The sequence below is a fragment of the Peromyscus maniculatus genome, chromosome 20 (genome assembly GCF_049852395.1).
Source record: "Peromyscus maniculatus bairdii isolate BWxNUB_F1_BW_parent chromosome 20, HU_Pman_BW_mat_3.1, whole genome shotgun sequence".
Classification (NCBI taxonomy): domain Eukaryota; kingdom Metazoa; phylum Chordata; class Mammalia; order Rodentia; family Cricetidae; genus Peromyscus; species Peromyscus maniculatus.
Genome location: NC_134871.1, coordinates 50,729,549 through 50,756,747, shown reverse-complemented (window position 1 = coordinate 50,756,747; position 27,199 = coordinate 50,729,549). Strand labels below are relative to the sequence as shown.

Genomic DNA, 27,199 nt, shown 5'->3' with positions numbered 1-27,199 from the left:
CTTCACTTTCCTGGCAGATCACTGAGGAGATGATGGATCAAGCAAATGAAAAGAAGGGGGCTGCCATTGAGGCCCTAAACGATGGTGAGTGGTGTGTTCTTTCTCATGTAGCTCTGTAACAGTGGGGTAGTCTTTCTTGTACTGCAGTGACTGTTCATAGTGTAAACGTGAAGGGACTGGGTTTTGTATCTTACCGTACTGAAGATGTTAGGATCCAACTGCCAGCCACTTCTTGACAGCAAAGACTCTAAAATCATTCAGCATCAGTTACATTGTTACCTCAGCACAGACAGGTCTGACTTAGCCTCTTCCTGCATGTGTCATGGCCTTTCTCTGCTTAGAAGCAGCTTTTAAAAAGATGAAAGGGGCCAGGTGGTGGTGGCACCCGTCTTTAATCCAAGCACTGGGAGGCAGAGGCAGGCGGATCTGAGTTCAAGGCCATCCTGGTCTACAGAACGAGTTCCAGAACAGACAGGGCTACACAGGAATCCTGTCTCAAAAAAAAAAAAAAGATTTAAAAAAAAAATGCCAAGAACCCCCTAACTATGACATAGGTGCTCACAAGACCTTTGATAAGTGGTGTTCGTAGGCCCAACACTGTTACAATGGGAATATGGTCCCTGAATTTTAGGTCTTCAAAAAACTGCTGTTGGTGGCAGCAAGATGGCTTAGCAGTAAAGGGACTCACACCAAGCCTGGTTGACGTGAGTTTGACCCCTGTGGTGGAAGGAGAACCCCTTCCACAGGTTGTGCCCTCCTGGCCCCATGTATTCCTTGGCATGCCCCTTCCCGCCCTTGCCAAAATTTAATTAAGTTTTTTTTTAATGTTTGAGTGTTTTTTTTCTGCATCTATGTGTGTGCACCATGTGTGTGCCTGGTGCCTTTAGAAGCCAGAGGAGAGGGTGTCAGATTCCCCTGGAACTGGAGTTAGAGGTGATGTGAGCCGCCGTGTGGTACTGAGAATGAAACTTGGGTTTTACAAGAGCTCTTAACTGCTGAGCTCTCTCTCAAGCCCCTAAAAATGTAGTTAAAAAAGAAAAAACTATCAGAGAGGCTTGATGTTATTTATGTTCATTACAGTGAGAACAAGTGATCATAAACTTGGGACTGTTGTGGTTATTGTCAGTAACATTTCATGCAGAGTACTTAGTGACTTGGAAGGTGTGTCACTTGTCACAGTAGTGCTGTCACATGCCCATGTGCGTTTGCACTGGATTTAGAAGGTGACTAAAGTTTATTTTAGGATGAGTTTAGTAGTATTGCTCCATATTGGCTGCTTGACTTTTTGGTGTTGGGGGTGCGGTGGGGGAAGTGTTAGTCTCTGTATCTAGTAGGGCTCCTTAGAAAGTCCACAGAACTTCCACCGTGTAGCCAAGGCTGGCCTTTATTCAACTTAAGATATTCCTCCTTCAGTCTGGTGAATGCTGGGGGTTTCAGGCTTTGGCACCACCCCAAGCTCATTGTACCATCTTTTTGGTTTAGCTCCTTGTTGCTTGCTCGTTCTTTGTATTCTACAGTTCCCCACCCCACTCAGAAATTTAAAAAAACAAAAAACAAAAACAACCTCCCTCATACTAGTTGAGTATATTTAGAGCCTGGGCCCAGGCAGCCGGTGAGCTGCTCAATTCCTTTGCCATGCTGTCACTTTATTGTTGCCTCACTTTGAAGTGCTGGAGGCCAGAGTGTTCAATCCACTACTGTCTAGCCTGAGCCATCTCCTTAGCCCTCCTTTATTAATTTTGTCACTCACTTTTACGTATTGTCTGTTTTCTTACAGTCTTAGCAAGATTGAACAAAAATGATGCCATTTAATAGTTGTTTCTGTTTCGAGGCTAGCTGTATAAATTTGACCTAGTTCTGATTTTATAGTATAGATAAGTGGATCAAAGCTTAACATTCTAATTTTGAGTATTAACCCCAACCTGGAGTTGGCAAAGTCACTTTGGCTTGGAAAAGCAGGTAGTTAAAACACCTGATCACATGCCCAAGTGGGTTACTTTGGGTTTAGTTGTGGCACCTAACAATGCCAGCTTTCCACTCAATGGCAACTTGGGCTGAGTGTATTAAGTACAAAGTATAAAGTAATGGCTATTTCCAGAAAACAGTTTGCCAAACATCTGACCTAGATAAATGGAAGAAGGGTTTATTTGTTCAGGGAGATGGGGGCTGGAGAATAGATTTGGATGTGAAGTGGGAATTAACTGTTGGATTTGGTGATAGAGCATTTGTGTGGAATTGTGCAAAGCTCTGGGTTTGAACCCTGGTACTGAGGGTAAAATTTTAGTTTAGAATATGTTATGTCTTTGTTACCAGAAAGAACTACCTGCAACACACACACACACACACACACACACACACACACACACACACACACTAGTACTAAATAAGGCTTTTTTTTTTTTTTTTTTTTTTTTTGAGTTGAGTTGAGTTTTTGAGTTTTTGGTTTTTTGAGACAGTCTCACTATGTAGTCCTGGCTGTCCTAGAACTCATTATATAAACTAAGCTGGCCTTGAACTTTCAGAAATCCACCTGCCCAAGTGCTGGGATTATTAAAGATGTGTGCCACCCCTCCTGGCACTAATAAGACTTTTTGTCTGTTTTGTTTTTGTGAAGTCTATTGAAATCCCAAATTCACAAATTTGGCAAATATTTTTCTCAACAAAATTTGACATTTATTTTAAAATTCTATAGTTACCTTGTCCCTGGGAATTAAACTGGGCCACACAAAGAACTTTTTTTTTCTTTTTTTCTTTTTCTTTCTTTCAAGACAGGGTTTCTCTGTGTAGCGTGCCACCACTGCCTGGCCACAAAGAACTTTTCTAATTCTGTTTTTATTTGTTGGATAGCTTCTCTTTTCTTTTTTTAATAATTTATTTTTATTTTATCAGTGTTGACTGGTATTTTGCCTGCATGTATGTTTATGTGGAGTTACAGACAGTTGTGAGCTGCCATGTGGGTGCTTGGAATTGAACCCAGGTCCTCTGGAGGAACAGCCAGCACTCTTAACCAGTGAGCCATCTCTCCAGCTCCTGGATAACTTCTCTCTCTTTTTTTTTTTTTTTGGTTTTCCGAGACAGGCCAGAAGAGGGCACCAGATCTCATTACAGATGGTTGTGAGCCACCGTGTGGTTGCTGGGAATTGAACTCAGGACCTTCGGAAGAGCAGCCAGTGCTCTTAACCTCTGAGCCATCTCTCCAGTCCAGTTTTGGGTTTTTTTGTTTTGTTTGTTTTTCTTTTTCTTTTTCTTTTCTTTTTTTTTTTTGGTTTTTCAATACAGGGTTTCTCTGTGTAGCTTTGCCCCTTTCCTGGAACTCACTTGGTAGCCCAAGCTGGCCTCGAACTCACAGAGATCCGCCTGGCTCTGCCTCCCGAGTGCTGGGATTAAAAGCGTGCGCCACCACCGCCCGGCAAAGGGGTGCGTGTGATTTGTTGGCGCCAAGGATCCCGCGTGAGGTGGCAAGAGGAGACAGAGGGCTTGGAGGAGGTGAGGGTCCAGAGAGAAAGAAGAAAGGCAACTTCTCTTAAAGGACAAGTTTTTTTTTTTTTTTTTTTTTTTAAGGAAAACAAAAGCTTTTGGGCCAGCAAGATGGCTTACTAGGTAAAGGTGCTTGCTACTGAGCCTGGAAATTTGAGTTCAGCCCTTGGGACTCAGATGATGGAAAGAGATAAACCTCTGAAAGTTGTCCTGATTTGTCTGCATACATGTACACAAAATAAGAACAAATGGATGTGGTTCACTATCTGTAAATCTAAGAATGTGGGGCTGGAAGATGGCTCAAGGGGTGGGAAAGCTTGCTGTCCACTCGGTTTCCAGGACTAGAGTTAGGACCCCAGCACCCGTGTTGGGGGCTCTGTGGGAGCCAGTGCCATTCCTCTTCTGGCCCCAACACGTGTGCATGTATTTATACATGCATTAACACACAGAGAGACCAATCATGGTAGCAGTGAGTAAAGGTTAATGGCTTCATGGCTTAAATGTCTCCATTTCTGTGAATTTAAGCAGTACTCTTGTTTTCTTACCAATCCTGTGAAATTAGTTTGGGGCACTTTATCCTCTTTAGGCTGAATTTATTCTTCTAACAAGTAAAACTTAAGATGACTAGCATAAAATTAATATGCTTACTGTTTTTTTACATTTACTTTTTTTTTTTTCTTCAAGACAGGGTTTTTCTGTGTAATAGCCCGGGCTGTCCTGGAACTCTCTTTGTAAACCATGCTAGCCTTGAACTCACAGAGGTCCTCCTTCCTCTGCCTCCTGGGTGCTGGGATTAATGGAGTGGGCCACTACCGCCCAGTAATGTTTTGGATTTTTAAAAGAGTTATTTCTTGTGTGTGTGTGTGTGTGTCTTTGCTTGCATGTATGTACGTGCACCACATGTGTGCCTGGCACCCTTGGAGTTCTGAACAGGACATTAGATCCCCTGGAACTAGAGTTAGAAATGAATTAGCCTCCTTGTAGGTGTTGGGAACCAAACTGGTTCCTTTGCAAGAGCAGTCAGTTTCCTGACCATTACTCCAGCTTCCATTTATTTGTTTTTTGCTTGGGGTTGGGGTTGGGGTTGGGCTACACATGCACAGTGCATGTGTAGAGGTCAGAGAAGAGCTTTCAGAAGTTCGTTCTCTGCTGCTACTTTTCTTCTGAGGCAGTCTTCCTATAGTCCAGGTTTTCTAGGACTAATTGTGTAGCCGAGGCTTGCCTTCAGTTGGTAGTCCTCTGACTTCTGCTTCTTGGGTGCTAGAGTTTACAAACCTGCATCATCTTGATTTTCTTTTTTACTTTAAAGAATTTGTTTTGTTTTGTTTTGTTTTTCAAGACAGAGTTTCTTTGTGTAATTGCCTGGGCTGTCCTGGAGCTTCCCTCTGTAGACTAGGATGGCCTTTGCTTCCCAAGTGCTGGGTTAAAAGTGTATGCCACCACACCTGACCCTTATTTTTAAAATTACTTTTATTTTGTGTGTATGGGTATCCTAGTGCTCTTGGAGGCCACAAGAAGGCATCAGATTTCCTGGAACTTGGGTTATAGATGGTGGGTTGTGAGTTGATATGGGTGTTGGAAATTGGACCTGGATCTTCTGGAATAGCAGTGTTCTTAACCACTGAGACATCCCTCTGGCCTCTTATTTAAAAAAATATTACTGTACTGACTGCTCAACACAATGCTTAATGCTTGTTGGAAAGTACATGTCATCGAGCTATGTCTCCCATCTCTATTAGTCTTTTTTCTTTTTAAAAAAAAGTAGACAGAAAAGAATATAATTCTTAATCAGATTAAAAAGTCAAAGTATTTTATTAATATTTTTGTCCTTTGGATATTAGTAAGTCTTGTTTCACTTCAGGTGAGCTGCAGAAAGCCATTGACTTGTTTACTGATGCCATCAAGCTAAATCCTCGCTTGGCAATCCTATATGCCAAGAGAGCCAGGTAAGAACATTTAAGTACAAAAGTATCTTTTGTAAACTTCTTATCCTCCTTTATTTTAAGAATTTTGATTCTATAGCAATCCCAAAGGTTTTATTGTTTGAAGTGAAATTTTTCTTACTACTACCTTGGTTTTTTAGTGTGTTCATCAAGTTACAGAAGCCCAACGCTGCCATCCGAGACTGTGACAGAGCCATTGAAATAAACCCTGATTCAGCTCAGCCATACAAATGGCGAGGGAAAGCACACAGGTAAATGAGCAAATAAATAGGGCCGAGGAAGTGGCTTAGCTGGTAACGGTGCTTGGAAGACTGAGTTTGACCCATAAAACCCATGATTTAAAAAGCTGGGTGTTACTGGGTAGTGGTGGTGCACACCCATTCTCATCTCTGTTCACACTTCGCCTACATCAGCTTCTCAATCAAGAGTCACTGAACTTCCCCAAGACCTGAACACTTGTGAAACCCTAAGTTTTACCACTAGAAGTGAGTACTAGACTGGGTAAAAATGCCTTTTATCCAGATTTTATGAAAAGTCCCAGTAATGAGTAAAATGTTTCAAGTTTGGGCATTCAATATGCAATTGTTACCATTCTTAGATTGTTTTAGTTTTTTTATGACAGGGTGTTTCTTTCTAAGAGCATTGGCTGTCCTGGAACTCACTTTGTGGACCAAGCTGGCCTCTTCCAAGAGCTGGGATTAGAGGCATGGCATCACCAACCACCTGAAGAGAATGGGTTTCCTTTTTTTTTCTTTCTTTTTTTTGTTTTTCGAGACAGGGTTTCTCTGTGTCGCTTTACACCTTTCCTGGAACTTACTCTGTAGCCCAGGCTGGCCTTGAACTCACAGAGATGTACCTGCCTCTGCCTCCTGAGTGCTGGGATTGAAGGCATGTGCCACCACCGCCCGGCAATGAGAATGGATTTTCTTTGCACAAATGTATTAAATGACTTACGGTAGTGATTTTTTTTATGAAGACATGTCAAAGAAAGGTTGAAATAAAATGTATTAATGCTGTGTAGGTATAGGAGACACTCACATTATTGTTGGTTTCTTGGAAAGCAGTCCCTAGTCCTCAAGTGGTCTTTTGCTGTCTAATACAAGCATGGATTCATCTTAAACCTGGCTGGTTACAGATTTAGAATAAGCTATTTTTTAAGAACCCATAGTTCATTTTCATGGGCACTAAAATTTGTGTTTTAGGGCATATTTACTGCTTCTGTTACTGTCTTTATAAATTCATGATTTGAATGAAGAATTTATAAGTTGAGTTTATACTGAAATTTTCAATTAAAAAATGAATGTGTATCTTTTAAGTTTTTGTCCCTATGTGATTTTGTAAACCTACTGTATGTGTACCAGTATTTCATAGTTACTGTCTTAGCACAGCATACCCACCAAGTAAATTGTAAAGGTTTTCTTGGCAGTCAGGATTGTCCTTAAGAATGTAGCCCATTTTAAATATGTAGCTAAAAAAAAAATACTTTAGGGTGCGTGTAGTGTGGTGTGAATGTGGTAGTCTCATTTCTGTGTGTATTTGGGTTTAGAGTTTGCTTTATCATTTTTATTACATTTATCTTGAGGGGGTGGCAGTATTTCATGTCATGTTCTCCACCTCATTTTCAACTGCCTCTCCACTACTAGGCTTTTAGTTCTGAGTACCAGTTTTGGTTGTTTTCTCAATAAAATCCTACATAGGAAATACCATGTGAAGTGTCTTTCATGTTAGAAAATTACTGCTTTATATCCTTCTTTTAAATATATCACAGTTAGCGTTGTAGGAATTTCAGTTCCTTCAAGTTCTCAGAAAGTTAACCATCACAGTAACACAGTTCTTAAATTGGTTGATAAAAATTTGTAGCTAATAATTGACTGAAAACTTTCTGTTACTCTGCTTTTGTAATGGCTCTTTCAATGAGTTTACATCTATTTCAGACTTCTGGGTCACTGGGAAGAAGCAGCTCATGATCTCGCCCTTGCCTGTAAACTGGATTATGACGAGGATGCCAGTGCAATGCTGAAAGAGGTTCAACCTCGGGTATGTCCGAACATTGCGTAAGACTCCATGGCTTCCTACTTGGCTGGAAGGGACAATCTCCTGAAAAACAGGCGATGGAGCAGGTAGAGGTTAGAGGGAGTCACTGACAGTGTGCTCCACTTGGACACCTCATTAGTATGTCATGCTTCCATTTTGGACACAGAGCACGCTATATGACCTTTATGCAAGGCTTTAGTGGAGTGACGCACAGAAGCAGAAAGGTGGTGCGCACATGCACTTGGGAGGCAGAAGCAGGCAGATTTCTGTGAGTTCTGGCTGTGTAGAGAGACCCTGTCTCACAAAAAGACAGAAAGGGCAGGTTTGCAATAAGGAAAGCAAGCGAAAACCACAAACTGTATCCCGGGTTGTATTTGACAACTGCTCTGTCCTTATGTAATAGGTAGGTGCAAAGGAGGAAGGCCTCTCTGAGGGGAATTTCAATATTAACTTTTTTTAAGGTTTTACTACTGTTAAGTTTTGTTTTGCTTGTTTGGTTTTTTGTTTTGTTTTGTTTTTTGAGACAGTGTTTCTCTGTGTGGCTCTAGCTTTTCTGGAACTCCCTTTTGTAGATCAGACTGGCCTCAAACTCACAGAGATTCGCCTGCCTCTGCCTTCCTAGTGCTGGAATCAAAGGCGTGCGCCACCACTGCCCGGTCCTTAAATGTTTTAATACAGGAGTTTTATTAAATTTAACTTATCACCAGTTTTAAGTTGATTAATAGTTTTTTCCCCCTTTTGTTATAAGTGTTTCTGTGTGCGTGTTGTGTGTAGAGGTTGAAACAGTTTGCACTGGGTTCTAGGGCTTGAACTCACGTCATCAATATTTTGTAGCAATTGCTACATCTTACTGGCTCTTGTTTTTCATTTTTAAATTTCGTTGCTTTTGATTTTTGTTTTCGACACAGGGTTTCTCTGTGTGTAGCATTGGATGTCTTGGAACTTGCTCTGTAGATCAGGCTGCCCTCAAACTCATAGAGACCCTCTTGCCTCTGCCTTCCAAGTACTGGGATTAAAGGCATGTGCCACCACTGCCCTGCTTTTTAAAATTTTTATTACAGTAAACTTACTAAACTAGTTGTTGACCATATTCTAGAGCATAAAGTTCTTAAAAATACTGTATAGACACTAAAGTAACATTTGAATACCAACTGTTTCTCTCTAAAGCATTTGAAAGGCCTATTTCTGTCCGCCACCCCTTTTTGGGTAGTTCTAGGGGTCAGACTCAGGACCTTGTGTGTGTCAATCATATACTTACCACAAGACTATATATCCCAGGGTTCAAGGGTTCTGGCCATGTCTCCCATTTTTTTAAAATATTTTCATTTTATGTGTGTGGGTGTTTTGACTGCATGTATGTTTGGGTACCGTGTTCCTGCAATGCCTACAGAGGCAGAAGAGGGCATCTGGAACTGGAATTAAAGACAGTTGCAAGCTGCTGTGTGGGTGCTAAATATGGAACCCAGGTCCTCTGCAAGAGCAGCCAGTGTTGTTAACCATTGAGCTATCTCTCTAGCCCCACTTGTCCCACATTTTATAGATGAAGAAACATTAAATATAGACAGCCTGGCAAAAACTGTGTATGTATATTGAGTATCTGCCTTCCTGTGGCAGGTGTTTTCAATGAGTTTTTCTGCCGAACTGATCTGTGACTGGTGAATCCTAAGGACCATGTAGTGGGTAGAAGCCACCAAGTAGGAATTGTCCTGAAATTTATAATGTATTTATCTTTGAGCTTTGTCATCTGTTTGAGATTAGAAGATTTCTCTTAAACATTATATCCCAGACTCTGCTGGTTTCATAGTGTCTAATGCACTTGATACTGCTCTTAAAGCCTGGACATTTTTAATGGGTTCATTAGCTTATATTAATTATATATAATAATGGTTTTCATTTAGGTGCTATTTTAGGGTTTCTATTGCTGTGAAGAGACAGCATGACCACAGCAACTTTTCTTTTTTAAAGATTTATTTGTATACAGCATATGACTGCAGGCCAGAAAGAGGGCACCAGATCTCATTACAGATGGTTGTGAGCCACCATGTGGTTGCTGGGAATTGAACTCAGGACCTCTGGAAGAGCAGCCAGTGCTCTTAACCACTGAGCCATCTCTCCAGCCCTGCCTCCCTTCCCCACACCAACTCTTATAAAGGAAACATTTCATTGGACTGGCTTACAGTTCAGAGGTTTAGTCCATTATCATCATGGTGGGAAGCATGGCAGCAGGCAGGTAGACATGTTGCTGGGGAAGGAGCTGAGAGTTCTACATCTTGATCCCCAGGCAGCAGGAAGAGAGCTGTCACTGGGTGAAGCTTGAGAATAGGAGACCTCAAAGCCCTTCCCCACAGTGACACACTATAAGGCTACACCCAATCCAACAAAGCTCCACCTCCTAATGGTGCCACTCCCTGAGATGATGGGGCCAGTGACCTTCCAACTCCCACACATGTACATAATGTATTTTGTCATTCTTGTGTCTCGTTAACCTTTCCCACTCTCCCTCCAGTTAGTTCCCCTTCCCCTTTGTTTTCATCTTTTCTTTTCCTTTTTGACCCATTGATTTTTATTAGGGTTTCTTTAGAGGAGCTGGATGAGGTTATTTACAGGAGCAGTGGTTCTGCAACTGAGGAAACCGTGTCTTCCTCACTATCAACCTTCAGTTGCCTCTACCTCCTCAGAGTGGTGTGGAACCTTCTCTCTCTCTACTCTTCCATGAGTTAGGTGCTTTTTCTGTAAGATGAATCTGCCATTTTGTAGGCTGTATATTAAAGAAGTCACTGTTAGAAGAAGGGACTTTGAACAGAACTTCCTTTAACTTGATTTGATCAGACATTTCAGGCAAACTTACTTCCTGTGGTTCTTCTTCCAGGCTCAAAAAATTGCTGAACATCGGAGAAAATACGAGCGAAAGCGTGAAGAGCGAGAGATAAAAGAAAGGATAGAAAGGGTGAAGAAGGCTCGAGAAGAGCATGAGAGAGCCCAGAGGGTAAATTGCTGCAGCTAACCGCTCAGGGCTGTCCTTGTCCTCTGTTCTTTCTGAGGTGGCTGCAGCATGTGGGGTGGTATCCCTAGGAGGAATGTCCTTTCATTCTGTCCTTTTTGTTCTTAGTGTCTAAGGTGAAGTCAGCTTGCATTTCACCAACTTACATTTGTTTGGTCTTTTAACCTTGCAAATTTGGGCCAAGAGTATAATTTGCAGAGTGCTTCTCCAGCAGGGCAACCCTTTCTCCCATCCAAACTCCAAATTTCCTGGCCAGGTTAATTAAAATTGGATAGTGCTATCTTTTTGTGTGGCACTAGACCTTCCCCATAGGATTCTTCCCCTCTGTGTTTTATAATTCCTCCCTTTCTAACTGTGGATTTATGGCTATTAAAAAAGATTCTAGGCATGCATCTGTAATCCCAGCATTCAGGAGGCTGAAGCAGGAGGAGTTTTAGTTTAAAGAGAGAAATGACTTAGAGAAAGCTGCATCACCAAAGCCCACCCAGCATAGGTGACAGCTTACCAAAAAGCTGGGAACCTGGAGCACACTGCACAGCCTTTTCCAGGCAACTCCACTGGTCTCAGAGTCTGCAATTTGATTTGACTGTCAGTGATTCTGAGTAGCTTGGCTTGTTTACTCTTGGGAAGGAGATAACTTAAGAGAATCTGATCAGTTTCACAGACTTTTAAGGGTATTTTGAGTTGTTTACCTCTCTGCTTAAACGGCTTCCCTTCAGGATGGACTGTTCAATGGGAACTGTTAGACAACAGTTGGTTTCTCAGTAGCAGCCTTTTTGTTTCCAGCATTGCTAAAGGGACATACAGCTATATATATATGTGTGTGTGTGTGTGTGTATATATATATAAATAATTATATATAGCTATACATAAGTAAGTCTTAGTTTTGGGGTCTTTCATAAGCATCATACTTTAAATATATTTAAATGTCATAGTTTATAACTATGTTTATAAACATAGTTTATAAAAAGTGTATATTTATTTGGTTCCCCTCTCTTCACATGAGAGGCAAGTGCTGGACCCCTGGGATACAGTCTATCTTGATGATTGTTTCTAACTAGTTATGAAGGAAAGGTCTAATTTGCCTTTCTTTGTTATTAAAAACAACTCAGGAAGCCTTTTAAATTTTGCTGGGAAGAAGTAGAAGAGATGAACCTAGGAAATAATCTGGCCATGCCCTTTCATTTCGGAGTTTTAAAACAAGTGAGAATTCATAACTTGCATAAATCGAAGCATGTGCTTTCCCTTTCCAGAAATGTAAACCTGCTAGAAATCATTAGTAAAATAAGGCCCATTGACAGTTGGAAATGGTTCACCTGGTAGTTTGTTAAACCTTACCATTCTACTATCTTCTGTCTTATTTTTGATTTCCTAGATTTCTGTGGCTAGGTTATGAGGGAAAAGGCTTTCTTTTTTGTTGTTTTTCTTCTGTTACATAATTTGTTTTCATTTTGTCTTCAAGGAAGAAGAAGCCAGAAGACAGTCCGGAGCTCAGTATGGCTCTTTTCCAGGTATTTTAAAAGGAAAATCTGTTAGTGTTATAAATAATTAAGATATATCCTGATTTTAGAGCTCAGGGGGGGTATGTATGTATATGGGAAATGATAGATAGTTCTCGACACTCCAAAGAATATTAGTTATTGTTTGTAAAGTTCATTTTCATAAACAATTTTTGTTAATGGAAAACAAAGCATTATTTTCCTCCTTTGAGTTATAATACACTTTAAGAAAAGTTAATAGTTGTTGAGAGCTGAGTATTATACTTCAGGTAATTTGTTATAATGTAATCTAAGTTTCTAAACCAGTAAGATTATGTTCTGTTACATGTGATAATATTTATATTCATAGGATATATGGTATTGCCTAAATAGGATATTGCCTAAAAACACAGGGCTGGCTGAGTGCACACTTTTTATCCCAGCACTTGGGAGGCAGAGACAGGAGGGTCTCTGTGAGTTTTGAGGCCAGCCTGGTCTACAGAGTGAGTTCCAGGTTAGCCAGGGCTACACAGAGAAGCCCTGTCTTAAAATGTCTTGAAAATCCAAAGAGGGAGAGACTATGTTCATTTCTGTGTGTGTGTGTGTGTGTGTGTGCGCGCGCGCGCGCGCTGCTCATGAAAGCTTGAGAATTTTTTGGATCCCCTGGAACTGGAGTTAACAGTCATTCGTTAGTTGTGAGCCTTCCAAATTGGATACTGGAAACTGAAGTCTTTTTGCTCTTTTCGAAGACCAACAAGCACTCCTAACTGCTGAGGTGTCTTTCTAGGCATTCATTTTTGTCTTGTAAATATCTTACAATCAGAAATTATTGGCAAAACAAAGCTTTTGAATGTTAGCAAAGGACAAGCATTCAGATAGGTGAGGGGAAAAGAAAGTAAGTTTTGCTGCTTGAAAGAGGCAGTGGGAGGTTTATATAAACAATACACTTAAATGGGTTTTGTGGATTTATTTTTAAAAGGCTGTCTTCTACTTGGTGGTAACTAGTTTTCTCTCAAGGAAAATTTAGACACTGGTTTATGCTTATATACCATTGGGTAGAACCATTTATTCTAAAGCTAGAAAATGGAACATGTGTTATCCGTGCGATAGTGGTTCATACAGATAGGCAGATCTTTGAGGTCAGCCTGGTCTACTTAGCGAGTTCCAGGACAGCCAGGGCAACATGGAAAATCTCCATTTCGAAAAAGCAAACCAAAAAAGATATAATGTAGTGTTTTCATCAACAATAAGATGATGGAAAAATTACAGCTCATAGCTTACTTCTAGCTTAAAATATGAATCTGATTGTCAGTTCCCTTTGTTATAGAGAAAGCTTTATTAATGTGAACTAATACTAGATTTAGCTATTCTCTGTGCATTTTGGTATCTAATTTAGCAAGCATTGTTCCAGTAACTTCATCATGGGAAGGAAGTGATCTTGGAAAGCCTATGAGAACAAATTAGAGAAGAAGCTTCCAAGTTTGTGTTTTTCCTGCCTCTTCCTCATGTTACAGTGCTTATAGGCATGCTTGATTTACTATACAGAAACCAAGAGGCTGGAGAGATGTCTCAGAGGTTGAGAGTGCTTGCTGTACAGTTACATATGGATAGGACTTCAGATCCATGCACTCAAGACAAGCCAGGCATCAGATACCCAGGACTCCAGTTGCAGGGCATCTAATGTCCGCTTCTGGCCTCAGTGTGCACACAGGCTGAATACCCACACACCCATACTCACATACAAATGGAATCTTTGAAAAACTCAAGTAGAAAATAGTGTGGGTTCTGCCATATGTGCCATTCTGTCTTAAAAAATGCCTGTAATCCTACTTTAGGGATTAGATGGACTGCCATAAATTTGAGGGTAGTTTGAGCTACATAGGTAAGATCTCAGCTAAACATAACAAAGCCCCAAGTTATTTCTTAATAATTGTATATTATCATTTTTTAGAGATTTGACTTGATTATTTAGAATGGGACTCTTAAATACATCGATTCACCAGGCCTGGTGAGGCACACTTGTCATCTCAGATAGTCCTGGCTAGTTTTATGTCAACTGACACAAACTAGAGTCACCTGAAAAGAGGGACCCTCAATTGAGAGAATGCCTCTGTAAGATGTAGATGTAGGGCATTTTCATTTTTTGAGACAGGGTTTCTCTGTGTAACAGTCCTGGCTGCCCTAGAACTCGCTTTGTAGACCAGGCTGGCCTTGAAGTCACTGAGATCCACCTGCCTCTGCCTCCCCAATGTTGGGATTAAAGGTGTGCGCCACCACTGTCTGGCTGGGAGAGCATTTTCTTATTTCGTGATTGGTGGGAGAGCGTCCAGCCTTTGTGGGTGGTGCTGTCCTTGAGCTGGGTTCCATAAGAAAGCAAGGTTGTTCAAGCCACGATGAGGAAGCCAGTAAGCAGCATTCCTCCATGACCTCTGCATCAGCTCCTACCTCCAGGTTCCTGCCCTGTTTGAGTTCCTGTCCTGACCTGGCCAGATAAACCCTTTCCTCCCCAACTTGCTTTTGTTCATACTATGTTTTTCATCACAGTAATAGTAACCCTAGCCTAGGACAGTCTTAGGAGGTGGAGGCCAGAAGCTCAGGATTTCTTGGCCAGCTTCACCTACAGAGCAAAATTTGAGCCTGCCCAGGCTCTACATTACTGTCTCATTCAATAAAAAGAGAAAGAAATTAATAAATTTTTGTTTACTTTAGGTAAGGCTTGAGAAATAACTGCTCTGGATGAATGTCAGAATGAAATTAAACAAGTTTAGACTGATAGAATTAACTTTAAATTGAAACAAAAATACTCCAGAATGAGAAATTCAAAGATGATTGAGCCAGCATGGTGATGCACACTTGCAGTCTTTGCATTAGGAGGATGGGGGAGGAAATGAAGAGTTAGGACAGCCTGGGCTGTACATACATTCATTGCAAGTTCCAGGACAGCCACCCTCCTATATCAAACACCTCAACCTTCCCACCTGCCCCTCAAATAAGAGGAAAAAAAACAATGACACACCTGGCATTAATGTTTGGGGAGGACCAGCACATTTTGATTCTTTATTTTTAAGGCAGGATTAGTTTTGTTGAACCTTTTTAAGTAATGAAAAACAAGTCCAGAAAGGAGTAAAGTCTGTTTTACAGCTTTACCTTTAGGAAAAATTAGAAGTTACGCTAGATAGCCTGCTATGTTGGGAATAGAATGTTAAATGCCCAGTGCCTGTCCTTGTTCCTCACTCTCCTGTACTTGAGTATTGGAGAGAATGAAATTTGTTGATGTCCCTAATTATTTCCTTTGTCCTTATAGGTGGTTTTCCTGGGGGTATGCCTGGTAATTTCCCTGGAGGAATGCCTGGAATGGGCGCTGGCATGCCTGGAATGGCAGGAATGCCTGGACTCAATGAAATCCTTAGTGATCCAGAGGTTCTTGCAGCCATGCAGGTAAGATTTGGAAGAATGAAGTTGGGTTTTGATCATCTAAGCTTTTCTTTCTTACTTTTTAAGATTTATTTATTTATTATGTATACAGTGTTCTGTCTGCATGTGTCCCTGCAGGCCAGAAGAGGGCACCAGATCTCATTACAGATGGCTGTGAGCCACCATGTGGTTGCTGGGAATTGAACTCAGGACCTCTGGAGGAGCAGCCAGTGCTCTTAACCTCTAAGCCATCTCTACAGCCACAATCTTTCCTACTTTTGTGTAGTGACAGCACAGTTAGCTATTTTTCCTCTTAGTTATCAATTAGCTAATTTTGCAATCTGGCATTTTTCTAAATTGGGATGAATTTTTTTTTAAGATTTATTCATTTTGCTGGGCAGTGCTGGCTCACGCCTTTAATCCCAGTATTTGAGAGGCAGAGGTAGGCATATTTCTGTGAATTTGAGGACAGAGTGAGTTTCAAAACAGTCAGGGCTGCACAGAGACCTTGCCTCAAAAACAAACAAACAAACAAAACCCAACATAGCTGAAAAATTCAATTCCACCCCTCTCTTTTTGTACTTTTTCTTCAGGATCCCGAAGTCATGGTGGCTTTCCAGGATGTAGCCCAGAACCCAGCGAATATGTCAAAATATCAGAGCAACCCAAAGGTTATGAATCTCATCAGTAAATTGTCAGCCAAGTTTGGAGGTCAAGCGTAATGTTAAACAGAGCCCTTGCTGAATGAAGAGCGGCTTAGCTCACTTACTGGATGTTGCAATAATACAAACCAGTGTACCTCTGACCTCATCGGGAGAGCTGGGGTGCTTCGAAGATTATCCCTACCCTTCTGCATCAACTGCGGCTGAAGCATTTTACAGTGGTTTGCCATTAGGGTCTTCATTCAGATAATGTTTTCCTACTAGGAAGTACAAACCTGAAACACTTTTCAACCTTAAACATATTTTTAAAAAATTTAGGGGGTGTTAATTCCTACATTTTTCTTTACTAATCTTTTTGGGTTTTTCTTTTGAATTACTGGGCAAGGAAGCTGAATATAGTCGACTTACTGCTCTCATGAATGGAAATAAAGATTTGTTAGTGGGAAGCAAATAAAACCCATTTATGTTGATTGAGTTGGACATATGGTTACTGAAGCATCTTGATTTGTCTTTTTTTTTTAATGTTTTATTTCAAAATGATCTATTTCAGTGAATCTCTTGGGACCACCAATATTTGGATCTGACTTGGGTAGGACTGAAGTGTTGGACAGAGCAGCAGCAAGTCCTAGGTTTTGTTTGACCTTGTGTAAGCTGCGTTGAAATCTTACACTGTGCTGCAGAGGCGATCTTTGTAATTTTTTAAGTGTTACAGTGGAGTTAGAATATCTAGTTCTGCCATTGTCACTGTTTCAAATAAATGTTCCATAGCATTCCCACATCGTGGAAAAAGAGTGCTTTCTGTGTTTCTGTCAAAAATGACCTTTCCTATTAGGGAATACCCCTGTCTGCTTGTCCTTCTCTTAATCTTCTTGAGCTAAGATAGTGTTTTTTCACTAACATCATCAGTTCTGTCATTCACAGCGTAATTGTGGAAGCATATTTATTGCTAGTTTAATTTCATATATAGTACATATGGTAATTGTAAGGTCATACCTGTAACAGCTGTGGTATCGTACTTGGACATGGGGTTGCTTGTTTAAATATTAAAATTCTGCACTTGTGAACTCCTATCATATCAAAAGACATTGGAAGGAGGGATTCCCTTGGTTTTAGGTATGCTTATGAAATTGAGGAACAATTGCGAATTTAGAGTTCATGTTGAAGTATACATCTTTGTATTTTGAAGAGTTTAAATTGTTTACGTATGATGAAAGATTCATTTGTCCTATTTAGCTCTTAAGTACTGTGATGTATTTAATGCCTGTTTTCTCTCCTTCCTTCTGCTGCAAGGATGAAGGAAAATGATATCCAGAGTGCATATTTAAATTAGTACATATCTGAAATCATATGTCTGTGCAGGTTTAACTGCTTCATACAGCAGACACAGATGCATCTTGTTACATGTAAGAAAAAGCTGTATTTGAACAGAGCATGCGTTTAAAGTCCTTGACAGACATTCATCCCATAATCTTAAATTTGAAGTTTGCACGGTGTTCTTTTTGTTCAAGTGTGTTCTTTCATAAAATTTCCATGGTGTGCTGTGCTGTCCTGAAGATCAGTTTCTTTTGGACTCTGACTATACATGACCTAACTATATTCTAATATTGCAAATACTACCATAAATGGGTGAAATTGCTCTTCTGATAACTGTCCTTTGCTTTTAGACTTCTGAGTTCCATAGATTAAAAAAAAAAAAGTCTTCTTTTTTTCATAAAGACTCAGTATCATTTCTACACCAGAAGTATTCTTCGTTTTTTTTTTTTTCCACTAAAGATACTATAAGAAAAATACTATAAGAAGATAGAAGGGGTTTCTGCTTTAAAGATATGTGGTTAATATTCCTAAGATGCTAAAATAAAATATGGTTTCAAACTGGATCTTGACCTTCCCCTATTTGTTAGCATGTTTTTGTTTTTGTTTTTTTCGTTGCAGTATTCACTGAACTTATGTAATGTGTACAATAGGCTATGGATTACTAAATGTCAACAGAAACCCCTAAAAGCTGAATATAGTGATTCCACACATGTAATCTCAGTACTTGAGAGGATGAGGAGGGAGTCTGAGTTTGAGGCCAATCTGGACTGTGTAGCAAGACTTCAAATCCAGAGGACTGTCCTCCACTCCCACTCACTTCCTTAATTAATTCAGAGGTTTACTTTCTTTTGGTAGCTTTCTAGAAGTAGGCAGTACTGCCACGTACTGTAGTAAGTAATTTAGATGTGGGTCCAGAGAAGTTGCCTGTCTTAACACCTGAGGAAAAAGGAAGCATGTGGTCAGGGACACAAATGGGGAGTTGCTGTTGATACATGGTGCTAACAACTATCTTTTCATACTCCATTGTCAGCTTGATTAGCTGTGAGGGAAGAGAAACAGCACACAGGTATGTGGGCTTGTGGAGAAACGATTGGACAAAAACAAAAGGCTTGGTTACCTGCTAGCTGTTGCACCTTAGGAGACAGCTTCATGTAGGAGAAATAGCTTCTGTTTCAGAAAGGGGCTCACACCTGAGGTAAATGGACCTGGGGTAAATGGTTCCAGGCCCTAGTGGAGTCAGTTCCTCCAGTGACAGCTTTAATTCTAAGTACCTTTGCTTTGCAGTTTTATAGATGAAGAAACTGAAACACTTCGGTAATTGCTCAGTGTAACATTTGTGGAGCTAGAATTTTCACAGACACTTGTGGCCTCCCAGCTCTTTATAAATCCCTGACTCCTAATTATTACAGAAGTTTGTGTGGACACGTGTCTGCTTGAGTGATCATTTTGAAACAAGATTTCACTAAACAATTCTGATTTGAAACAATTCATTTGTGTAGACCAGGCTGCTAAGCCTCTGCCTCATGTGTTGAGATCAAAGGCATGCACTACTGTGCCTTGCTGTTATAGGTTGTTTTTGTTTTTGTTTTTTTGTCTTGTTGCCTCACGGTAGACCTCAGCCTTGTAACCCAGGCTGGCACTTGAATTCTCATCTTTCTGCCTCAGCCTCCCAACTACTTGTATTAGGACAATAGTTGTGTCAGCATGCTTGATTGCTGCTTTAAGAAAGGGAAAAGTAGCTGGGTGGTGGTAGTGCACACCTTTAAACCCAGCACTCAGGCAGAGGCAGACAGATCTGAGTTCTAGGCCACTCTGGTCTACAGAGTAAGTTCAGGGCAGCAAAGGCTACACAAAGAAACCCTGTCTGGGGGTGGAGGCGGGTGGGTGGAGAAATTGAAAGCTAACTGGTTAAATAAAGCATATCAGGTTATGTGTGCTGCTAAATACATCATTACTATTCTCTGAATAGTAAAGGACAGCATAATTGAAGTTCTTTGTCTTTTAACGAGTATGCAACTAATAAGACTATGATTGGGGCTGGAGAGATGGATCAACAGTTAAGAGTACATCTTGCAGAGGACCCATGTTCAGTTCCTAAGCACCCACCCATGTTTGGTAGTCCACAACTGCATGTAACCCTAGCTCCAGGTGGTTGTAGCCCTCTTGGCTTCCAAATGCACTGCACTAACATGCACAAACATGTACTTTTACAAATAAAAAAGTTCAGGGGTTGAAGGAGAAGACAAATACAACAATAGCAAGTTTTGAAAGTTTGGACAATTCTGTGAGACTTTGTTGTGTCACGATGGAAACATACCAATTTTTCTTTTATATTTATATTTATGTAAGTGCATCTGATGCCTTCAGAGGACAAGACTGGATTCCCCTTTAACTGGATTACAGAGGGTTGTGTGATGGCAACTGAACCCAGATCCTGTGCAAGAGCAGCAAACATTGTTAGCTGTCGAGCCATCTGTCCACCCTCAAATTGTCAGTTTAAGCAAACCGAAGCCACATGCTAGAGCTTTTGCCTACCATGCCTTAGCCACTTGATTTCAAATCTAGCGGTGGGCTTAGTGATGGGTGTTGGAGGTGCCTGCATGAAGAAATGAATGTTCAAGTTGATGACCTTATCCCTTAGCTGTGGCCATCAGCTTATCTTGGAGGTGTGGTTTTATTGTGACATGGTTTTTGTAGTTTAGACTGGCGTACACCCACTCCATGGTACTGGGATAACAGGCGAAGGTTACTAGGATATGTTTTGGGGCGGGGGCGGTTGTAGGTTTTTTTGGGGTTTTGAGACCCAGCATGATCTCAAGCTCTAGGTAGCCAGGTAGCTGAAGGTGACTCAACTGATTCTTTTAACAATATATGTATGTCTCAGTGAGTGCGTGTAGGAGCTCGTGGAAGTCAGATCCCCTGGAGTTGGAGTTAGAGTCGCTTGCTTCCATGTGGGTGCTGGGAAATAATCACGGTTCCTCTGCAAGAGCAGTAGAATTTAGGTTTCCCTCCAGTCCCTTGATCCTCCTTTTTCCACTTCCTGAATGCTGGAAATACAGGTGTTTGCGGAGTGCTAGGGATCATGCTAAGCAAGCACTCTTACAACTGAGCTACGTCCTCAGCCTGCCAACGTGTATTTTGTAAGGGAATTCCTTTACAAAAGGAGAGGTGCAGAGGTCATTAGGAGTTTTTATGTCCCCCGTTTTATGTCAATAGGCATGACTAACCAAGTCAGCTTGCTAACAGCCAGGAGCCAGCTCTGGCGGCGCTTTGAGCGCGGATCATCTAAGTACTCCAGGCATCGCCCCGCCCCTTGCTCTCTCCGGACCAATCGGTGTTCAGGGGCTGTTCTCCCGGCCGACAGAGGGCAGCTTGTAACCCGGAAGTGGTTGTTCTGGTGGAGGCGGGCGGGTCTGAGAGGTGGGGCTTGAGACGCTCCTTTCAGGAGCCCACACTGCGGCGTCTGAGGGGGAAAGTGTGGCATTATGGCCTCTGTGCTGTCCTACGAAAGCCTGGTACACGCCGTGGCCGGAGCCGTGGTGAGGAGGGGTTTGGGGCTCTTCGAAGTCAGCCCCGGGATGGGGCCGGGAGATGGGCACCAGGGGGGGTGTGGGGCTGAGTCTGTCACGACGGGGAAAGTTGCTGCAAGAGTGAGGATGAGGCCAGCGCCCACCCGCCCGCCTGCCCCTGCCCGTGCCGCGCTCTCCCAGAGCCCGTCGGGACTGGCGGTCACAAAGGTCCAGAGTTGCTATTTTCTTCACCTTGTAACGTTTAAGGGCAGCCATCCCCAGGCTTCACACCAAACTCCGACTCACTGGTCCTGAGGAGGAACTAGTAAGGCTGCTGGCAGCCAGTTGTCACACCTTACCACAGGCAAGTGGCAACAGCCAGTAGAATACCTCTGATCAGCGTTATTGCCAGGAAACGGCAGGGTGTTTTTGTTTTTTAAAATCAGGATCGGTGTTGTTATCCACTCCACGTATAGTTACTGTGAGTTAAGTGCTCGGATCTTGGACGTAGAGGCGTCGGAGTTCCTTCCCTCGACACCCTTCCCTTCCCCTTGCAACTCTACAGTCTTGGCACGAGTAACGTTCCTCTTTGCTTCTTTTCCTCGGACTCTTTCTCATGTCCTCCCCTAACTTCTAACCAGCATGTTCCTTTAGCCTTTTTAGAATTACTCTGGACCATTACTGTCTGTTCGGTGGACCATTACTGAATGCTCCTCCTCCCCCAATATTAATGCAGGGACCGCTCATGTTCTGTAAAGAGGAATCTGAGTTTTCAAATTCCAGTTCTATTATTTATTTACTAGGTGATCCCAAGTCTCACCTTTGTAACCTGTAAAGCAGAAGAAATGATAGTTTTCTCCTAGACTCTTGAGAATCAGGTGAGGGGATATTACATGAAGTGTCCTTTTCAAGAAGCCCTCATTCATTTAAATCAACGCGAAGAGCCTTTCACCCACTGTGAAAGACCCACGATGGAAGTTTGCTTGACGTGTTTTCAGTTTTCAGTTGGTCACAGAGACCTGTGTGACTGGAGTGGAAACGCAAATGGCCACCAAATTATTCATGACTCTGTGTAGGAAAGAGCAGCTGTTGGACTTACTGATTTACACGCCAAACCTGATCTTCTGGGCTGCTTTCTCTGTGGAAGTAGAATAAGGAAGGCACAGTAGGCAGGCAAGAAGTGGCTGTAAGGCTTAGATGAGGTTGTGGAAGTGGTGATTGTTCCCTTGAAATGTTTTTATAAGAGCCACCATAGTGTAGTGAGAGATATCATGTAGATTAGGGTTGGTTGTCTGACAGATTTTTGGCTGAAGGAACATGGTCTTCCTCCCGAGTGAGCTGACAATGGTGAAGGCATGGGTTTGGGGGGAAAGATAAACTTGGTTCTAGTTTTGAGCTAGTTAAATTTGAAGTCCCTGAGAGTAGCATGACATTAAATAATTAACTCACCAAGGAAGTGAACATGGACTGAGTGGAAAAGCAGGCGACATTAAAAGTTCGGGGAAGTAAGGTTTCGGGCACAGAGAAGACTTGAGAACTGGTGGGGTGGGAGGAAACTGGAAACGCACCCTGCCAGCTGTTCGGAGAAAGTATTTCAGGAAGAAGGGTGTTGTCCCAGTGGGTCATCTGCTGCCAGGCCTCAAGTAAGGTGAGGATAGTGAACTAATTACTGGGCTGACCAAAATAATAAATACAGTGGTTAATCGAGAAGACCAGTTTTGGTGGATTGGTGGGCAAGATGGAATGTAACAGAAAATAGGAAGAAGAGAAATCCTTGTTACTTTTTCCCTTATCCAATGCCATTTATTGAGTTTGCTCCGTGGGACGTATGGTCTTCTAGGTTCTAAGAATATAAAAAACAAAGTCACTTGCTTCATTAACCGTTGGTTCCAGTAGAGAAGCCAGAAAACGAATAAACAAAATGATTTTAAATAGTGAGTGCTATTAAATAAGTAGGGCTACTAAGCATTTGTTTATAGAGGGTGACAGATATTTTATGTATTATGTACGGTCTCTGTTGTAGCTGCTCAGCAGAGCCATAGTGGTGTGAAAGCAGCCACAGACCATAAGTAAATGGATGGGCAGAGCTCTGTTTCCCATAAAACTGTTGTCACAGAAACAGACAGTACATTGGTTTTGGCCCACGGACCAGTTTTCTGAGCCCTGTGATAAAGCATGACCATGGCAGGGGTGATATATATCTATTAATCTACACAAAACATTTTCATTGATTTATTTCCTATTTTTCTTTCATTAAAATTTCACTTGAAGCCAGGCGGTGGTGTCATATACCTTTAATCCCAGCACAGGGATTAAGGCAGGCGAATCTCTTGAGTTCGAGGCCAACCTGGTCTACAGAGCAAGTTCTAAGACAGCTAGGGCTACACAGAGAAACCCTGTCTCAAAAAAAGAAAAAGAGGGGCTGGAGAGATGGCTCAGAGGTTAAGAGCACTGACTGCTCTTCCAGAGGTCCTGAGTTCAATTCCCAGCAACCACATGGTGGCTCACAACCACCTGTAATGAGATCTGGTGCCCTCTTCTGGCCTGCAGTCACATATGCTGTATACATAAATAAATAAATCTTTAAAAAAAAAGAAAAAGAAAATTTCAGTTGAAATTATGCACTCTGATTTTGCTGGCTTTCCCCGCCAAGTTAACTATTATATGCTTTTATAAGAAAATTCATTTTATTACTCTTGCTTTCTATCAGGAAAGTAGTATTTCTAGTACATATATAAATGAGAAGTAGCTCTGTATGTTGTTTTGGTTATTTTGAAACAGGGTCTCACTGTGTAGCCCAGTGTAGCCCAGAATAGCCTCAAACTTATAAACTTTTTAGACTCAGCCTCCTAAATCCTTGAAATTAAAGGCATGTACCACCGTATCCACCTGCTCTGGTGTGTGTGTGTGTGTGTGTGTGTGTGTGTGTGTGTGTGTGTGTGTGTGTAGCCCAGGCTGGACTTGAACTTGTGAATCTCCTATCCCTCTCCTTCTGTTCAGGTATCCTTCCAGTGTGTGCTACCACAACCAGCGGTGTTTTGTTGCTGCTGTGGTGATGATGATGATGATTACTATTCAACTGTCATGCTAAAGAGTTTTAAAATTCTTAGTAGGGGATGGGTGGCGGTGGGACACGCCTTTAATCCCAGCATTCGGGAGCCAAAACTCTCTCTGAGTTTTAGGCCAGCCTGGTCTACATAGCGAGATCCAGGATAGGCACCAAAACTACATAGAGAAACCCTGTCTCGAGAAACAAAAAACAAACAAACAAACAAAAATTCTTAGCAGGTCTGTATATTAAAGTTAAATAACATAACCTAGGCTGTAATATTTTGGTTATCATCAGATTATTTTTGAAAGATTTCATATGTAAAAATGTGTCTCTTTCTTTTTTTTAAGCTGGCTTTGACCTTGCTGTGTAACCAAAGATAATCTTGAACTTCTGATCTTCTTGTTTCCAGCTCCTAAATTTTAAGATTAGAGCATTAGGTTTTTGGATTGAATCCAGGCTTCCAAACTAATAGGTTTTCTGCACCTCCACCCCATAATTGTTTTCTCTGCCAACGCAGTAAGTCAGATCAAGCCAAATTGAAAAAGTATAACAAGTTTATTTGAGCAAAGCAACTCCTGGGTGAGTTCTCCAGTCTCAGAGATCAAGACCAGAGAATTCTTGTCCCCAAACTAAAGCAGGGAGACTTTATAGGTTGTAGGTGAGGGGTGATGACGTGTCCCCCACAAGCTGGGCTTGTGCCCAAGTATGGTGCTTTAGGCCGGGACTTGAGTGGCTGGCAACTTCAGGGGAGGAAGCTGCAGTAGCCACCACGAGTGTGGAACTGGGCTTTTTGGTGCCTGCCTTTGTTTAGAGACTCTGCCTGGGTTAGGTTTGGAGAGAGGGAAACAGGAATGGAGCTTTCCGGATCATGCAAGGGCAAGTTGGATGTTCTAACCGAACACAAAGATGCTTGGCAAGCTCTACCAACTTAGTTACATCCCTCACCCAGAAATACCTATTTACAAGCAAAAGATTTCTGTAGTCTAGAATTTGAAAAGCGCTGTTTGTAGGACTTACATGGGGTAGATTGCACACTGAAACAGGGTTCAGAATTGTCATGATTAATCAGTAATATCAAAATTTTTATTTATTAGTCGGTTTGTTGGAATTTGTGTGGAGATGAGAGGACAACTGTGGGAGTCAGTTTTCTCTTTCACTGCATGGTTCCAGGCATGAACTCAGGTCTTCAGGCTTGTTCCACAAGAGGTTTTATCCTTGCTGTCTCAGCTCTCTGGCCTGATTGATCAGTAACTTTAAGGAAACATCTTTTGTACCAACGGCTTATTTAAATCATTTTTATTTATTTATTTATTTATTTATTTTTGTTTGCCTTGTTCTCTTTATATTGGTTAGGCTGGCCTTCACCTTCTGGGTTCAGGACACCCTGCATCCTTGAGTAGCTGAGGTTGTTAGAGAATCTCCAATGTTATGCAGAGGAGTTTGGGTTACAGTTGGTCAGATAAAATGTTTGTTGAAATGTAGCTACATCATTGGCCTCTGTTCTCTGTGTGTTTATATACAAATGAGGTAGACTTTTGTTGTTATTATTTATATAACTATTAGTAGAGTTTCATATCCTGGGATTTTTCTGTTTGCTTGTTATGAGTGTGTTTGTTTTGGAATATAGAGTATCCATGTGACTCAGTTAGGGCTCCCTGGTTACAGGGTGGAGAAACAGACTGGGTATTTTAAGCATTAAGGTGAGTTTTCTTTAAAGGCTATTTGAGACCTGCTCTGTCAATGGGAAGCTGAAAAACTTGGAGCAGAAAGGAGCCAAGTGGCTCTAGACGATTTCTGAAATAGTCACTGGAAAGTCTGTCAGACACTACCACTGACATCAGAAGCTTTGTCCTGCCTGTCTCCCCTAACCAGATTCTACTTCAGAGTCAAAGTCCTGCAGAGTTCCTGCTAACAGAACTCAATGCCTTGTACCCAGGCGAGCCTTGACAAGCCTCTTGTAATGAACAGGTGTGGAAGGAAGGTATGGGCAGAAGGACCCTTTAGAGGCCTCTTCAGGGGCTATAGTAGAGGGTGGCACCTGGATTTTCTGTCCTGCCAAGATTGTATACAGTAGGGTGGGGTAGTTCTTCAGAAGAAAATTAGAGGCTGGAGAAATGGCTCAGCAGTTAGAAGCTATGGCTACTTTTACAGAGGACCCTGCTGCAATTCCCAGCACCACATGATCGCTCACAACTATTTTTATCTTCCATCAAATGATATCCAACACCCTCTTCTGGCCTCCATAGGAACGGCATGCATGTGGTACATAGACAACAATCATACATATAAATTAAGAAAAGAAAATCAGCAAAAGAGAGTGATGTTATGTGACCCAAAACTTTTGACATCTGTATATCAGTGTGCTAGAGTGCCTTGAAGTCAGATGTAGTGGTTGTGCACACCTACAATCCCAAACCTCAGCACTCAAGGTAGGAAGGTGGATCCCACTTCCTAAGCCAGTCTGAGCTACATAGGGAGACCCTGTCTCTAAAATCAGAAGTCTTCAAATAGCATTGATTTTTAAAAATATATTAATATTCCAAAGCTGGACATGGTGGTACACTCCTTTAATCCCAACACTAGGCAGGCAGAGTCAGGTGAATCTCTTGAATTCGAGGCCAGCCTGGTCTGCAGAGTGAGATCCAGGATGGCCAGGGCTACACAGAGAAACCCTGTCTTGAAAAACAAAACAACAACAAAAAAGTAATATAGGAATATTTCATTTATGTATGGTTACTTATACTACACTTCAGTCCTTTGCTTTGATAAACATTTTGTATAATGCAAATGTTAATGTTATCTCCCATGACTCCATTACTTCAGTTTCACTAATTTTGTGATATTTAGAGAAAGAAAAAACAAACAAACTATATTTCCAGAGTCAGTTAATTTGGATCCCTATCTGTAAAATGTCAGTAACCTCCCAGGGCTTGTGATATTAATAATGTACTTGTGATATTAATAATGTAACTTTTTATGTTACTTGACACTATTATAGTGTATATGTATAGGGCTTTTGAAATTGAAATTGAATAGTCAAGTATACAGTATCCTTTGACTTTTGCTTTCCCGCAACGTTTGTATGTATATTCTGTGGGCAAAGGACTCCTATTGAGGTGCTCTGAAGGTCAGAAAACAATTTCCTGGAGTTGATTCTTCTCTTCCCACCATGTAGGTTCTGGGGAATCAAACTTGGGCCATCAGACTTGGCAACAAGCATCTTTATCCTCTGAGCTACCATGCTGGCCCTCTCTTACCTTTTTTTTTTTTGTTTGTTTGTTTGTTTGTTTGTTTTTCAAGACAGGGTTTCTCTGT

At 41.5% G+C, this 27,199-nt stretch overlaps 2 protein-coding genes across 2 annotated transcripts in view; both read left to right on the top strand.

The window, feature by feature from the left end:
* The window catches only part of St13 (ST13 Hsp70 interacting protein), a 36,077-nt gene extending 18,191 nt beyond the window's left edge, over positions 1-17,886 (top strand). The window contains exons 5-12 of the mRNA XM_076556392.1: positions 18-84; positions 5,339-5,423; positions 5,561-5,671; positions 7,355-7,457; positions 10,324-10,440; positions 11,918-11,966; positions 15,238-15,371; positions 15,941-17,886. Of these exons, the coding sequence (XP_076412507.1) occupies positions 18-84; positions 5,339-5,423; positions 5,561-5,671; positions 7,355-7,457; positions 10,324-10,440; positions 11,918-11,966; positions 15,238-15,371; positions 15,941-16,069 (795 nt within the window). The 3' untranslated portion in view covers positions 16,070-17,886. The remainder of the gene's footprint in view (positions 1-17; positions 85-5,338; positions 5,424-5,560; positions 5,672-7,354; positions 7,458-10,323; positions 10,441-11,917; positions 11,967-15,237; positions 15,372-15,940) is intronic.
* A 2,792-nt stretch (positions 17,887-20,678) lies between these two features.
* Slc25a17 (solute carrier family 25 member 17) overlaps positions 20,679-27,199 on the top strand; it is a 52,479-nt gene continuing 45,958 nt past the window's right edge. Inside the window, exon 1 of the mRNA XM_006979186.4 lies at positions 20,679-20,862. Within this exon, the coding sequence (XP_006979248.2) occupies positions 20,809-20,862 (54 nt within the window). The 5' untranslated portion in view covers positions 20,679-20,808. The remainder of the gene's footprint in view (positions 20,863-27,199) is intronic.